The sequence below is a fragment of the Oncorhynchus gorbuscha genome, linkage group LG22 (assembly GCF_021184085.1).
Source record: "Oncorhynchus gorbuscha isolate QuinsamMale2020 ecotype Even-year linkage group LG22, OgorEven_v1.0, whole genome shotgun sequence".
Classification (NCBI taxonomy): Eukaryota; Metazoa; Chordata; class Actinopteri; order Salmoniformes; family Salmonidae; genus Oncorhynchus; species Oncorhynchus gorbuscha.
Window position 1 is genome coordinate 30,257,023 of NC_060194.1, and position 16,750 is coordinate 30,273,772.

Genomic DNA, 16,750 nt, shown 5'->3' on the forward strand with positions numbered 1-16,750 from the left:
CTGAGAGGGAGAAGTCTATATTGTTGGAGCAGTCGTCATGGCATCAAGGACCCCCGACCAAGCCTTTCAGACACATGGGATCCCCACTCCCCACTGTAGTGATTAAGAGACAAAGAGCCAAGGGCCACACATGACAATTGCGCAGGTCTAGGGCCCCAATATAAACCCACCAGCTGTGTCTGTTGTAAGAATTCCAGTCTGGAGGAGCCACACACGCCTGTAGGTATAAATCTCTAGAAAGTTCTGCTGTGTAAACACCTCCTGTCTTGAGACAGATTGTAGTAGGGTGTGTTTATAAATGCAGCCTGGTCAAACCTTTTATTTGGCATGACACCAAACCAACAGAATGACTTTTTAAGGAAATCAATCTGGATGAAAGGAATCTTCCCTTATGTTATTTGTGAAGTCCAAAAATGGTTGGTATTTTTTGTAAAATTGAGTCGGAAAGTACTTTAAAGATAAGGATTAGTGAATGTTTATGGCTGTATATAAACAGTATCAAACAGACATGATTATATTTTACAAAGCTATTTATGATTAATGCAGATTTATCTTTGCTAATACAGTTAACTTCTGATTACATTTACAGTGGGTCCATGAGGACATAGAAAGAATAATAATATACTGTACATACAATATGAATACTGTATATCATTTAGTTTGAGCAACCTCACAAAATCAGAGGAAATCCAAAAATAAATAGCACTATAGCTCCCTAATTGCATTCACCTCATGGATGTCCGATAAGCAAAACACCATTTAAAAAGCATTAGGATTGTTAATACCTTCCTGTCCTGAACAGCCACAACAAACCCCTATAGCTAGGAGGACGTTTCGTAAACAGAATGGTAAAGGGAAACACCAGAAGGAAATCCTTTGGACATCAAATTGGTCTGTTCTGCAACACAATCTGTAAAGAAAACGCCATACCTGGCCATAGCTGCAGCAACATAGATATGGCATGGCTGGCCATTTGAAGACCGCAAGTTCAATTAAGAGTCGCAGCTTGCAGTTTAAGGACATCCTTTAACCCCCTAGCTCACCCCTAGCTCATCGCAAGCCTACTAGATGGTAATATAGCACCTGCGTTGCCCCTAGCGGGAAGTACGAAATTGTCATGGAAATAAAATGACACATCATGCCATAGTTTTACCATTTCAAATATGCCTAAAAGTGCCACACATGGTCTATTTTTTCAAATAAAGCGCATTTGACTATTTACTATTTTCCCAAAATATAATGTAAGAGTGCAGTGAACAGCACTCGTCGCATCCATTTATATTTTTCATTTGTTTTCATTGGTCCCACCCAGGGGTGTGAATGGGTTGAACCAGGCTCTGGAAGGTTTTTTAAGGGAATTCAAGGATTTTACATTGGTGAGTTCCCTGATTGACTTTTTGTATTTTCACTGCTGGTCCAGTATATCTGGTTCCTGACAGTTACATAAGTTTCAGTACTGTCTAGGTCAGCCCAGTCTGCACCCACAGGAACCCTCATTAAGAGCTAGTCCACGATTCTCATTTGGAACCTTTGAGGGAGACTGCTGGGTTCCAGCCATCTTATTAATATGGTATCTATTAAATACCATCCTGTTTCCTATATTGTGCACTACTGTTAATGGGCTATGTTCAAAAGTAGTGCACTCTATAGGGAATAGGGTACTATTTCAGACGCAGCCATGGTCTCTATCTGTGACTTCTGTACACTTTGTGACATGTCAGCCCATTCTGACGTGAGGTATTTTTAGAGATGTTTCTTTCTGCTTTTGTAATCAAGATGATCTACTCTAAACATTCAGGTCTTTGGTCTCTATCTCCTTTTTCACACTTGGAGCTAAAGTCCCGGGAGTGTGAAACCACTGTGAAGAATTGCCGATCTTAGTCTTAAATTGTACTCTCTAAACACCATATTTTGAAGAAAATCCGTATTTTTGCCTTGCTTTTCTGTTTGTTTTTCTATTTGTTCAACTTGTTAAAAATGAGTCTCTAAAAGAAAATGTTGTTAATGACTGGACTCTTAGTAGATCACTGTCTTTGCTTTGACACAAAAACTACTAGGGTGTTATAGGAATTTCTCTTTGAGCACCAAAAGCCTCCCACCAAAATTCTATGAACCAATTAGATAGGTTTGAGCAATTAGTAAAATTAGTTCCTCCACTGTCACAAAACGTTTCATGGGTCAGTAAGTGTCTCTGTTGCCTGTCTCACACCCCCTAACCCCTCAACATGTAGGTTCAGCCATCAACAAAAACATCTATCCCACCAGTACTCAGATGATGGTTTGACACCACTTCCCTCGACAGTAACCTTTTTGAATAAAGTCTCAAAAATAGCATCCTGGTCAGCACGGATGGGTATATTACTTTCGAAATGTAATTCATTACAGTTACTACCCACTGGGCGCAAACTGGTTGAATCAACGTTGTTTCAACATAGATTTCATGTCACAATGCATTGACAAATTATGTCAAAAATACATTGGATTTGAAAAAAGTCATCAAAGTAAACTGTTGTTTTGAGGGTGAAATTTAAACCCACAGGATTGTCATCATGGTAACCAATTTTCAACATAAACTCAGCAAAACAATAAACGTCCTCCCACTGTCAACTGCGTTTATTTTCAGCAAACTTAAGATGTGTTCATATTTGTATGAACATAACAAGATTCAACAACTGAGAAATAAACTGAACAAGTTCCACAGACATGTGACTAACAGAAATGGAATAATGTGTCCCTGAACAAAGGGGTGTCAAAATCAAAAGTAACAGTCAGTATCTGGTGTGGCCACCAGCTGCATTAAGTACTGCAATGCATCTCCTCCTCATGGACTGCACCAGATTTGCCAGTTCTTTCTGTGAGATATTACCCCACTCTTCCACCAAGGCACATGCAAATTCCCTGACATTTCTGTGGGAATGGCCTAGCCCTCACCCTCCGATCAAACAGTTCCCAGACGTGGTCAATGGGATTGAGATCCGGGCTCTTCGCTGGCCATGGAAAAAAACACTGACATTCCTGCCTTGCAGAAATCACGCACAGAACGAGCAGTATGGTTGGTGTCATTGTCATACTGGAGGGTCATGTCAGGATGAGCCTGCAAGAAGGGTACCACATGAGGGAGGAGGATGTCTTCCCTGTAACGCACAGCGTTGAGATTGCCTGCAATGACAACAAGCTCAGTCCAATGATGCTGTGACACACCGCCCCAGACCATGACGGACCCTCCACCTCCAAATCGATCCCGCTCCGGAGTACAGGCCTCGGTGTAATGCTCATTCCTTCGACGATAAACGAGAATCCGACCATCACCCCTGGTGAGACAAAACTGCGACTTGTCAGTGAAGAGCACTTTTTGCCAGTCCTGTCTGGTCCAGCGATGTTGTTGCTGGTGATGTCTGGTGAGGACCTGCCTAACAACAGGCCTACAAGCCCTCAGTCCAGCGCCTCTCAGCCTATTGCGGACAGTCTGAGCACTGATGGAGGGATTGTGCATTCCTGGTGTAACTCAGGCAGTTGTTGTTGCCATCCTGTACCTGTCCCGCAGGTGTGATGTTCAGATGTACCAATCCTATGCAGTTGTTACACGTGCTCTGCCACTGCGAGGACAATCAGCTGTCTGTCCTGTCTCCCTGTAGTGCTGTCTTAGGCGTCTCACAGTACAGACTGTCATGTATTGTCATGTTTTGTCTTGTTCCTGTTCTTTCTCTTCACTTCGTTTCCCCCTGCTGGTCGTATTAGGTTACCTTCTCTCCCTTTCCTTCCCCCAGCTGTTCCTCATCTCCTCTAACTACCTCGTTTACTCTCTCCCACCTGTTCCATTTTTTCCCTCTGATTAGGTCTCTATTTCTCTCTCTGTTTCTGCTTCTGTCTTTGTCAGATTTTCGTTTGCTTCACCCTTGTCCCATCCTGTCGTAATCTGCCTCTTCATCAGATGCTACGTGTGATCAGGTACCTCTGTCCTCTACAACCCGCGCCTACCCGGAGACCAGCAGTCTGTTGCCGCTAACCCTGCTATTCTCCTCTGCTGCTAGAAGAGGACTCTCCTGTATAGATCAGAGGACTATATGATTTATTTGTCGCCCTCTCTGCGGGTTGTCTATTTTGTCTATCGATACATCTGAAGAGGATATATGTCTTCCCTGTGTTTGGACATTAAAAGACTCTGTTTCTGTTAAACCGCTTTTGTGTCCTCACTCACCTGCTTAACAGAAGAATCTGACCAAGAATGGACCCAGCGACTTCGGATCCTCTCCACTCAGCCGTCGAGATCCAGGGAGCGATGCTAGGCAGACACGAGCAGGAATTGTCTGTTGCTCGACATGCCGTTGAGACCCTGGCCGCCCAAGTCTCCGACCTCTCGAAACATATTCACCATCTCCGCCTCGATCCACCGGCCACTTCCAGGGCTTCCGAGTCTCCGGAGCCCAGAATTAATAACCCGCCGTGTTACTCTGGTGAGCCCACTGAATGCCGCTCGTTCCTCACCCAGTGTGATATTGTGTTTTCTCTCCAGCCCAACACGTACTCCAGGGGCACAGCTCGTATCGCCTACGTCATATCTCTCCTTACTGGACGGGCTCGTGAGTGGGGCACGTTAATCTGGGAGGCGAGGGCTGAGTGTACTAACCAGTATCAGAACTTTAAGGAGGAGATGATACGAGTTTTTGATCGTTCTGTTTTTGGGGAAGAAGCTTCCAGGGCCCTGTCTTCCCTATGTCAAGGTAATCGATCCATAACTGATTACTCTATAGAGTTTCTATATGATTATATAGAAGGACTATATGATTTATTTGTCACCCTCTCTGCGGGTTGTCTATTTTGTCTATCGATACATCTGAAGAGGATATATGTCTTCCCTGTGTTTGGACATTAAAAGACTCTGTTTCTGTTAAACCGCTTTTGGGTCCTCACTCACCTGCTTAACACAGACATGACAATTTATTGCCCTGGCCACATCTGCAGTCCTCATGCCTCCTTGCAGCATGCTTAAGGCATGTTCACGCAGATGAGCAGGGCATCTTTCTTTTGGTGTTTTTCAGAGTCAGTAGAAAGACCTCTTTAGTGGCCTAAGTTTTCATAACTGCGGCCTTAATTGCCTACTGTCTGTAAGCTGGTCCACAGGTGCATGTTCAGTAATTGTTTATGGTTCATTGAACAAACATGGGAAACAGTGTTTAAACCCTTTAAAATTAAGATCTGTGAAGTTATTTGGATGTTTACAAATTATCTTTGAAAGACAGGGTCCTGAAAAAGGGACATTACTTTTTTTGCTGATTTTATTTTATACAAGGTTTGTCTATGTTGGATTTGTACCTTTGAAACCATGTCAGTGTCATGTTTTGTCATTTATTATCTTGTCTTGTCCCTGTGCTTCCCATTCTATTCGTTTCCCTCTGCTGGTCTTATTAGGTTCTTTCCCTCTTTCTATCCCTCTCTCTCCCCCTCCCTCTCTCACTCTCTCGCTCTCTCTTCTCTCTATCGTTCCGTTCCTGCTCCCAGCTGTTCCTATTCCCCTAATCAATCATTTAGTCTTCCCACACCTGTTCCCGATCCTTTCCCCTGATTAGAGTCCCTATTTCTTCCTTTGTGTTCCGTTCCTGTCCTGTCGGTTCCTTGTCTAGAATTCACCGTGCTGTGTTTGTGTATCGCCCTGTCGTGTCGTGTTTTCCTCAGATGCTGCGTGGTGAGCAGGTGTCTGAGTCTGTCTGGTTCAAGTGCCTTCCCGAGGCAACCTGCTGTTCACCTGCTGTTCAAGATCGAGTCTCCAGTTTGTCCTCGTCATTTCGAGTGAAAGTTGTGTTTTTTTGTTTGTATTTACTTTACTGGATTAAAGACTCTGTTTTCGCCAAGTCGCTTTTGGGTCCTCTTTCACCTGCATGACAGAAGGAACCGACCAAGGAATGGACCCAGCGACTTCAGACGCTCGTTACACTGCCGTCGAGATCCAAGGAGCCATGCTCGGCAGACACGAGCAGGAATTGTCTGCTGCTCGCCATGCCGTGGAGAACCTGGCCGCTCAGGTTTCCGACCTCTCTGGACAGTTCCAGAGTCTACGTCTCGTGCCACCTGTTACTTCCTGGCCTGCCGAGCCTCCAGAACCTAGGGTTAATAACCCACCTTGCTACTCCGGGCAGCCCACTGAGTGCCGCTCCTTTCTCACGCAGTGTGAGATTGTGTTCTCTCTCCAACCCAACACATACTCTAGAGAGAGAGCTCGGGTTGCTTACGTCATTTCACTCCTTACTGGCCGGGCTCGAGAATGGGGCACAGCTATCTGGGAGGCAAGGGCTGATTGCTCTAACAAGTTCCAGAACTTTAAAGAGGAGATGATTCGGGTTTTTGACCGTTCAGTTTTTGGTAGGGAGGCTTCTAGGGCCCTGGCTTCCTTATGCCAAGGTGAACGGTCCATAACGGATTATTCTATTGAGTTTCGCACTCTTGCTGCCTCTAGTGAGTGGAACGAGCCGGCGCTGCTCGCTCGTTTTCTGGAGGGACTCCACGCAGTGGTTAAGGATGAGATTCTCTCCCGGGAGGTTCCTTCAGATGTGGACTCTTTGATTGCTCTCGCCATCCGCATAGAACGACGGGTAGATCTTCGTCACCGGGCTCGTGGAAGAGAGCTTGCATCAACGGTGTTTCCCTGCTCCGCATCGCAACCATCTCCCTCCTCTGGCTCAGAGTCTGAGCCCATGCAGCTGGGAGGGATTCGCATCTCGACTAAGGAGAGGGAACGGAGGATCACCAACCGCCTGTGCCTCTATTGCGGAGTTGCTGGACATTTTGTTAATTCATGTCCAGTAAAAGCCAGAGCTCATCTGTAAGCGGAGGGCTACAGGTGAGCGCAACTACTCAAGTCTCTCCATCAAGATCCTGTACTACTTTGTCGGTCCATCTACGCTGGACCGGTTCGGGTGCTACATGTAGTGCCTTGATAGACTCTGGGGCTGAGGGTTGTTTCATGGACGAAGCATGGGTTCGGAAACATGACATTCCTTTCAGAGAGTTAGAGAAGCCTACGCCCATGTTCGCCTTAGATGGTAGTCATCTTCCCAGTATCAGATTTGAGACACTACCTTTAACCCTCACAGTATCTGGTAACCACAGTGAGACTATTTCTTTTTGATTTTTCGTTCACCGTTTACACCTGTTGTTTTGGGTCATCCCTGGCTAGTATGTCATAATCCTTCTATTAATTGGTCTAGTAATTCTATCCTATCCTGGAACGTTTCTTGTCATGTGAAGTGTTTAATGTCTGCCATCCCTCCCGTTTCTTCTGTCCCTACTTCTCAGGAGGAACCTGGCGATTTGACAGGAGTGCCGGAGGAATATCATGATCTGCGCACGGTCTTCAGTCGGTCCCGAGCCAACTCCCTTCCTCCTCACCGGTCGTATGATTGTAGTATTGATCTCCTTCCGGGGACCACTCCTCCTCGGGGTAGACTATACTCTCTGTCGGCTCCCGAACGTAAGGCTCTCGAGGATTATTTATCTGTGTCTCTTGACGCCGGTACCATAGTGCCTTCTTCCTCTCCGGCCGGGGCGGGGTTCTTTTTGTTAAGAAGAAGGACGGTACTCTGCGCCCCTGCGTGATTATCGAGGGCTGAATGACATAACGGTTAAGAATCGTTATCCGCTTCCCCTTATGTCATCAGCCTTCGAGATTCTGCAGGGAGCCAGGTGCTTTACTAAGTTGGACCTTCGTAACGCTTACCATCTCGTGCGCATCAGAGAGGGGGACGAGTGGAAAACGGCGTTTAACACTCCGTTAGGGCATTTTGAGTACCGGGTTCTGCCGTTTGGTCTCGCCAATGCGCCAGCTGTTTTTCAGGCATTAGTTAATGATGTTCTGAGAGACATGCTGAACATCTTTGTTTTTGTCTATCTTGACGATATCCTGATTTTTTCTCCGTCACTCGAGATTCATGTTCAGCACGTTCGACGTGTTCTACAGCGCCTTTTAGAGAATTGTCTCTACGTAAAGTCTGAGAAGTGCTCTTTTCATGTCTCCTCCGTTACTTTTCTCGGTTCCGTTATTTCCGCTGAAGGCATTCAGATGGATTCCGCTAAGGTCCAAGCTGTCAGTGATTGGCCCGTTCCAAGGTCACGTGTCGAGTTGCAGCGCTTTTAGGTTTCGCTAATTTCTATCGGCGTTTCATTCGTAATTTCGGTCAAGTTGCTGCCCCTCTCACAGCTCTTACTTCTGTCAAGACGTGTTTTAAGTGGTCCGGTTCCGCCCAGGGAGCTTTTGATCTTCTAAAAGAACGTTTTACGTCCGCTCCTATCCTCGTTACTCCTGACGTCACTAGACAATTCATTGTCGAGGTTGACGCTTCAGAGGTAGGCGTGGGAGCCATTCTATCCCAGCGCTTCCAGTCTGACGATAAGGTTCATCCTTGCGCTTATTTTTCTCATCGCCTGTCGCCATCTGAGCGCAACTATGATGTGGGTAACCGTGAACTGCTCGCCATCCGCTTAGCCCTAGGCGAATGGCGACAGTGGTTGGAGGGGGCGACCGTTCCTTTTGTCGTTTGGACAGACCATAAGAACCTTGAGTACATCCGTTCTGCCAAACGACTTAATGCCCGTCAAGCTCGTTGGGCGTTGTTTTTCGCTCGTTTCGAGTTTGTGATTTCTTACCGTCCGGGTAGCAAGAACACCAAGCCTGATGCCTTATCCCGTCTGTTTAGTTCTTCTGTGGCTTCTACTGATCCCGAGGGGATTCTTCCTTATGGGCGTGTTGTCGGGTTAACAGTCTGGGGAATTGAAAGACAGGTTAAGCAAGCACTCACGCACACTGCGTCGCCGCGCGCTTGTCCTAGTAACCTCCTTTTCGTTCCTGTTTCCACTCGTCTGGCTGTTCTTCAGTGGGCTCACTCTGCCAAGTTAGCTGGTCATCCCGGTGTTCGAGGCACTCTTGCGTCTATTCGCCAGCGCTTTTGGTGGCCGACTCAGGAGCGTGACACGCGCCGTTTCGTGGCTGCTTGTTCGGACTGCGCGCAGACTAAGTCGGGTAACTCTCCTCCTGCCGGTCGTCTCAGACCGCTCCCCATTCCTTCTCGACCATGGTCTCACATCGCCCTAGACTTCATTACCGGTCTGCCTTTGTCTGCGGGGAAGACTGTGATTCTTACGGTTGTCGATAGGTTCTCTAAGGCGGCACATTTCATTCCCCTCGCTAAACTTCCTTCCGCTAAGGAGACGGCACAAATCATTATCGAGAATGTATTCAGAATTCATGGCCTCCCGTTAGACGCCGTTTCAGACAGAGGCCCGCAATTCACGTCACAGTTTTGGAGGGAGTTCTGTCGTTTGATTGGTGCGTCCGTCAGTCTCTCTTCCGGGTTTCATCCCCAGTCTAACGGTCAAGCAGAGAGGGCCAATCAGACGATTGGTCGCATACTACGCAGCCTTTCTTTCAGAAACCCTGCGTCTTGGGCAGAACAGCTCCCCTGGGCAGAATACGCTCACAATTCGCTTCCTTCGTCTGCTACCGGGTTATCTCCGTTTCAGAGTAGTCTGGGTTACCAGCCTCCTCTGTTCTCATCCCAGCTTGCCGAGTCCAGCGTTCCCTCCGCTCAAGCGTTTGTCCAACGTTGTGAGCGCACCTGGAGGAGGGTGAGGTCTGCACTTTGCCGTTACAGGGCACAGACTGTGAGAGCCGCCAATAAACGCAGGATTAAGAGTCCAAGGTATTGTTGCGGCCAGAGAGTGTGGCTTTCCACTCGCAACCTTCCTCTTACGACAGCTTCTCGTAAGTTGACTCCGCGGTTCATTGGTCCGTTCCGTGTCTCCCAGGTCGTCAATCCTGTCGCTGTGCGACTGCTTCTTCCGCGACATCTTCGTCGCGTCCATCCTGTCTTCCATGTCTCCTGTGTTAAGCCCTTTCTTCGCACCCCGTTCGTCTTCCCTCCCCCTCCCGTCCTTGTCGAGAGCGCACCTATTTACAAGGTACATAAGATCATGGACATGCGTTCTCGGGGACGGGGTCACCAATACTTAGTGGATTGGGAGGGTTACGGTCCTGAGGAGAGGAGTTGGGTTCCGTCTCGGGACGTGCTGGACCGTTCACTCATTGATGATTTCCTCCGTTGCCGCCAGGATTCCTCCTCGAGTGCGCCAGGAGGCGCTCGGTGAGTGGGGGTACTGTCATGTTTTGTCATTTATTATCTTGTCTTGTCCCTGTGCTTCCCATTCTATTCATTTCCCTCTGCTGGTCTTATTAGGTTCTTTCCCTCTTTCTATCCCTCTCTCTCCCCTCCCTCTCTCACTCTCTCGCTCTCTCTTCTCTCTATCGTTCCGTTCCTGCTCCCAGCTGTTCCTATTCCCCTAATCAATCATTTAGTCTTCCCACACCTGTTCCCGATCCTTTCCCCTGATTAGAGTCCCTATTTCTTCCTTTGTGTTCCGTTCCTGTCCTGTCGGTTCCTTGTCTAGAATTCACCGTGCTGTGTTTGTGTATCGCCCTGTCGTGTCGTGTTTTCCTCAGATGCTGCGTGGTGAGCAGGTGTCTGAGTCTGTCTGGTTCAAGTGCCTTCCCGAGGCAACCTGCTGTTCACCTGCTGTTCAAGATCGAGTCTCCAGTTTGTCCTCGTCATTTCGAGTGAAAGTTGTGTTTTTTTGTTTGTATTTACTTTACTGGATTAAAGACTCTGTTTTCGCCAAGTCGCTTTTGGGTCCTCTTTCACCTGCATGACAGTCAGATCTTCAATGTTATATTCGATATTAAAAACAAACGATAGGATGGGCAGCACCTCCTACTGGTGAGTTGCTCTGTCTACAGCTATCCATTTCTGTCTCTCATCCAGTTTTTATCAAGCCCTGCTTTGATTTGCCAATGACTACCAATATGCTCTCTTGAGAATGATTATGTTAATATCTAAATAGATTAGTTTTGGTTCAGATGGAGACGTGAATCCAACATTTCAATCATTAATTTGTAGACAAACTGGATATTGAATGTCTATATCAACATCAAAATTTGAAGGAGATGTATCTTCTGCTTGGGTCGTTCTATCTGTGCCACTGACTTAGTCTGGCTTTAATTCTAGTTAGTCTACAAATTAGTAAATTATACTGTACATTTGATTCCTGTCTCCATCTCAACCAGAAATAAAGAATAGGATTAAGCCAGTGGCTCAGATTAAACTGTTTAAGCATTAGATACGCTATCTCCTTTAAATATAATTCAATGTTACTTTTGTAATACAGTAAATAGCCTAAAGTTAAGGCCATTTTACAAACTAATGTAATAGTATTTATTCAACCTTCAAATGAGTAAGACAGGTTACGGTTGCTAAATGTCTTATGTAATCATATAAAATGTGCATGTTCAAGATAGCATGCAAGGTCACAGGTCTGTGGAGATCTTCACAATTGCTATAATAATCTGTGCAGAATCTTGAACAGCATTGATCACTTGCACTATGTACTTTTAATGTAATCTCATCTGCAATTCAGGTCATTTAGTTGTGCTATTAGAAGACGCACAGTGATAACACATTAAGTGGTTGTATAAATAAATAACAATCTGACGTTGTTTACCATTTGAAATGTGTTGTGCTTTTAAATGGTTGAAAGCGCAGTGATAACATATTTAGATGACAAAGCAAAATTACCTGTCCAAAATTGTAATCAGTAACGTAACTTTTGGATTAGCCAAACTCAGAAACGAAATCAGATTTACTTTCAGTACATTTTGGATTACATCCCCTTTACGATACATTAGAAGAAGAAGAAAAAGCATCCATCAGACATTTGGTGTGTCTTCATAGTTATCTCTGAAAACAGAAAGATGACCTGAACTTAGTCACTGTCACTAGCCGGCTACCTCCCAGTTACTCATCTCTGCACCTTAGAGCCTTCTGCCCTATGCACATAGACATGGAACACTGGTCACTTTAATAATGTTTACATACAGTTTTACCCATTTCATATGTATATTCTGTATTCTAGTCAAGGCCATCCTATTCAACTATTGCTGTACATACACTATTCTATCCACATATTTTTCAGATATACTATATATTCTATCCATATACTGTCCATAATGTTTATACATCCCATCACACATACAGTGCATTCGGAATGTATTCAGACCCCTTGACTTTTTCCACATTTTGTTATGTTACAGCCTTATTCTAAATTGGATTAAGTAAAAACATGTCCTCATCAATCTACACACAATGCCCCATAATGACAAAGCAAATGTTTGCACATTTATTACAAATAATAAACAAATACCAAATAATAAACAGTATTCTGGGAATAAGGATTGACTGACCTTCATGTCTTAAAGTAATGATGGACTGTTGTTTCTCTTTGCTTATTTGAGCTGTTCTTGCCATAATATGGACTTGGTCTTTTACCAAATAGGGATATATTCTGTATACCACCCCTGCCTTGTCACAACACAACTGATTGGCTCAAGCGCATTAAGAAGGAAAGAAATTCCACAGCAAACATGTAACAAGGCACATCTGTTAATTGAAATACATTCCAGGTGACTACCTCATGAAGCTGGTTGAGAGAATGCCAAGAGTGTGCAAAGCTGTCATCAAGGCAACGGGTGGCTACTTTGAAGAATCAAAAATATATTTTGATATGTTTGGGGGGGGGGTTATTTAATTGTTCTGATGTCTTCACTATTCTACAATGTAGAAATTTTTTAAAATGAATGTATAGGTGTGTCAACTTTTGCCTGGTCCCAAGCTGCGCCAATACCCAGTCATGTGAAATCTATAGATTAGGGCCTAATTTATTTAATTTGACTGATTCCTTATTTTGAACTAATTCAAAATAAGGAATCAGTGTTCAGTGTGTGTGTATGTGTATATATAGAGATTTTATTGCACATAGATTTCTATCAAATCATGTTGAATAGCATTTATCCAGATGGATTCCCAATGTATATATTCCCTGAATCTCCCACTATGGGAACAAACTCACGTGCATGTCTTTAGAGTGCCATGTTAGGGACAGACTCTGTCCTCTTTGGAGGCTCTGCTGTGACCCAGTCACTGCTGAGTTAATGTGGAAAGTCAATTATTGATACTATTCACTGGTATAGAGACATCTTAACAGGAAAAAATATCGAAGAAGCGCACACTATAATATTTGAAGATGGGACTTGGAAATATGTTCCAACAACACCATAGTTAGAAATCCCAAGCAACAAACCTTGTGGACTCTCACCTTATACTGTAGTCATAAAGTCCTGCTACTGTAGATGTCTTTATGAATGGAGAAACAAAGTGCCTCCGAGTACAACTTCCCCTCCCCTGTCCTACTACAGCCTGTTCTACACCACTACTTCTGAAAGTCCAGAGGGAGAAAAAAAGAAGTAAGTGCAGGGAGTATAGGAAACGAGAGGGATGGGAGGGAGGAAAAGAGGGAGAGGGAGACCAGTAAAAGAGTGAGGGAAAGGGGGGTGTAGAAGAAAACAAGCCTTTTGGATTTCTCCCTTCCCTTTCACTTTTCAGAACCCGCCTCCCTTCATTATCAGCAGCCTTATAAATGCAGCCTGTTGATGTTGTTTGGGAGTTCCACTGACACCACTCTACATTATCTCAGATAAGACCACCATACGTCCAGGCTACAGGCAAGATGAGAGAGTTCAAGAGCAAGGCATTCTGGAGGGCTGTACTAGCCGAGCTTGTTGGGATGACCATGTTCATATTTCTCAGCATCTCAGCTGCTATTGGGAACTCAAACAACACCGCTCCTGACCAGGAGGTGAAGGTTTCTCTGACCTTTGGTCTGGCCATCGCCACGCTGGCCCAGAGTTTGGGCCACATCAGTGGAGCCCACCTGAACCCAGCTGTGACACTGGGCATGCTGGCCAGCTGCCAGATCAGCGTGTTCAAGGGGATGATGTACATAGTGGCTCAGATGCTGGGCTCTACTCTGGCCAGTGCTATTGTCTATGGAACCCGGCCAGAGGCAAATACTGCACTGGGGGTCAATGCTGTGAGTGACTCATTTTGGCTAATTTGTTTCAGAATGCAAATTTGAATATATATGGTTAATGTGTGTCCTTTTCAATTAGAAATGTTGGCTTTCAATTCCATTTTATGGGAAGTGTTTGAACTTTGTGTGCAATATCTTGATAAATGTATATTGCATCTCATAGTTGTTGGCAAACAGTAATGCATGTGAACCTGCATGCACTGCATTGATAAAATAGTTGATTGAACTTAGTTTAATTGAGTTCGACTCAATGATTTTTGAAGGGACTCAAATAGGATGTCATTCATGAGTAAGCTTGAATGCCCAGGCTGCAAACTATTGACTAACAGAATAATGTAATGTTTTTTTATGACCACACTAACTCATATTAAGCATAGGTGCTTCTGCTATTCTCTAGTGAATATAGGATGTACAGCTGGATGGTAGTTACTTTCCCATGCCATAAAAAACCCTCACATGCCTCCTATGGACACCAAGTTATATTGTCTTTTAAGCTGTTGATACAGAGGATCATCACATCTATTGCCATTAATGGAATTCTAAATTATGTAAATTGCACATTAGCAAAGTTTGTAAGAATATGATCAATTATCAACATCTTTCAATCATTTACAATTTCAATGAATGAATAAACTAAGACTCGCTCAGACTTTGACAAATTATAGTTAGACTATCAGCCTGCTGAAAGGATACATTACATTTCAAATGAGATGTATTTCTCCTCACCCTGCACTTCACAAGGGAAGCCTTTGCTTTGCCAGCTATTTAGAATAGCTCATAGTAGATGAGAAAAACATCCATCACGCTGATGCACACTGACAAATTGTTTTTGTTTATTTCCCCCTCTGCCCCCCTCCTTCCCCCTCGTAGCTAAATGGTGTCAGTGCCAGCCAAGGCGTTGGCATCGAGCTCCTGGCTACCTTCCAGCTGGTCCTGTGTGTCATAGCAGTAACTGATAAAAGGCGGCGTGATATCACCGGCTCTGCCCCCCTGGCCATCGGGCTCTCTGTCGCTCTGGGACACTTGGCAGCCGTAAGTTACTTATAGTAGTTTGTCAACAAGGTATCTCCTCTGACACATGCATCCAATTAACAAAACATGGATTTTGAATGAGTTATTGTGACAAATCACCACTGAATTCAAGCTTCATTTTACTCAGTGCAAATGTCAACTGTTGAATTTACATCTCAGACCCTAGGCCTAATCCTATAACCATAAACTATTTCTATTGATTTTTACAACAGATCGTCTCATCCCTCATATTGTCCTAAGATATTTATCTTGTTGTTGTGTACAGATCAGCTACACAGGCTGTGGTATCAACCCGGCCCGATCCTTTGGACCAGCTTTGATCATGAATGATTATACAAATCACTGGGTAAGTGGATATGGTGTGTTTGCAGATTCCTTGCATTTCGTGTGACATCAATTCCATGACTAGTAAATTCAATAAACTTCTAAAATGATTACCAAAGCTGAGCTACTTTCAATAAAGTGGTTACTGAGTGACAGCATCTCTATTGTTTTATTGTAAAAAAAAGAAAAGTGAAAGTTAACCCTGTAATATTTGTCTTCCATCTGTTCTTCCTTTGATTCGATGATTGACTTCTTTGCACCATGGCAGGTGTACTGGGTGGGGCCAATGAGTGGAGGTGTGGCAGCTGCTCTGGTCTATGACTTCCTCCTGTTCCCCAAATCTGAGGACTTCCCTGAACGTATGAAGGTCCTTGTTAGTGGCCCGGTGGGAGACTATAATGTTAATGGAGAGGAGACTGCAGCTGTGGAAATGAAATGAAAATGAAATGGAAATGAATCAACAAAGTAGTGTTGTAATAGCAACACCATATAGTGTATAGGACTTTAGATTGTCTACCTACAGTATATCCTGTAAAGCATTGACATTTCCTTTAGAATGGCAGCAGTTGAATTGTTATTTCAAAATAATGATAAAGAATTTCAAATAAGAGGAGCATTTTTATTAGTATTAGGCCTGTTTCATTGAACATCACACCACTGAACTGCCTATTTAGTAGCCAAATTGTCACTTGACTATCCCAGGAGGTTGGTGGCACCTTAATTGGGGAGGACGGGCTCTTGGTAATGGCTGGACCGAAATGAGTGGAATGGTTTCAAATACATCAAACGAATGGTTTCCATGTGTTTGATAGCATTCCATTTGCTCCTTTCCGGCCATTATTATGAGTCGTCCTCCCCTCCGCAGCCTCTACTGTTGAGTATTCACTTCAATTTCTAAACGTCTTTAACAAGAGTTGTTGGAACATCTTGCTCTTTGTTCAAATATTTCCCATACCAGTATTCTATATAGAGCTATTTGTTTTTGTATATTTTCTATGTACCTGTTTATGGAAGAACTTTTTATTTCTTGATGTATATGTATTTCTGTGTGCACTCTTGAATTGTATTTCACTTTTGTACGTAAATAAAACACCAGATGTTAACAGATGTTCCGCTCTTGGCATTTGTCTCCTCATAAACTGCTTGCTTTGGCAATATCCAGTCTCCACATCCAAACAGTACCCTTTTCATTTTTGGACTTAATTTTTGGACTTCAAAGCCAAACACTTTGGGGGCTCCCGAGTGGCGCAGCAGTCTAAGGCATTCCATCTCAGTGCTAGAGGTGTCACTACAGACTCTGGTTTGATTCCAGGCTGTATCACAACCATCCACGTTTGGGCATCCCAGTGTAATCCGGGTTAGCGTTTGGCTGGGGTAGGCTGTCATTGTAAATAAGAATTTGTTCTTAACTGACTTACAAAGTTAAATA

General features: G+C 44.3%; 1 protein-coding gene across 1 annotated transcript; it reads left to right on the forward strand.

Annotated features, from left to right (window-relative positions):
• Positions 1-13,512: 13,512 nt before the first annotated feature.
• LOC124010114 (aquaporin FA-CHIP-like) lies at positions 13,513-16,428 on the forward strand. Its single transcript, XM_046322467.1, has 4 exons — positions 13,513-13,965; positions 14,836-14,997; positions 15,263-15,343; positions 15,590-16,428. Exons 1-4 carry the CDS (start codon positions 13,603-13,605, stop codon positions 15,758-15,760), a joined length of 777 nt encoding a protein of 258 aa, XP_046178423.1. The 5' UTR covers positions 13,513-13,602; the 3' UTR covers positions 15,761-16,428.
• Positions 16,429-16,750: the final 322 nt, after the last annotated feature.

What these genes read in the sequence shown, in the direction of transcription:
- LOC124010114 (XM_046322467.1), top strand. Translation starts at nt 13,603, where the DNA reads ATGAGAGAGTTCAAGAGCAAGGCATTCTGGAGGGCTGTACTAGCCGAG. An exon ending in CTGCACTGGGGGTCAATGCT is followed by an intron (nt 13,966 to 14,835) that starts GTGAGTGACTCA and finishes TCCCCCTCGTAG; the next exon opens with CTAAATGGTGTCAGTGCCAG. An exon ending in CTCTGGGACACTTGGCAGCC is followed by an intron (nt 14,998 to 15,262) that starts GTAAGTTACTTA and finishes TGTTGTGTACAG; the next exon opens with ATCAGCTACACAGGCTGTGG.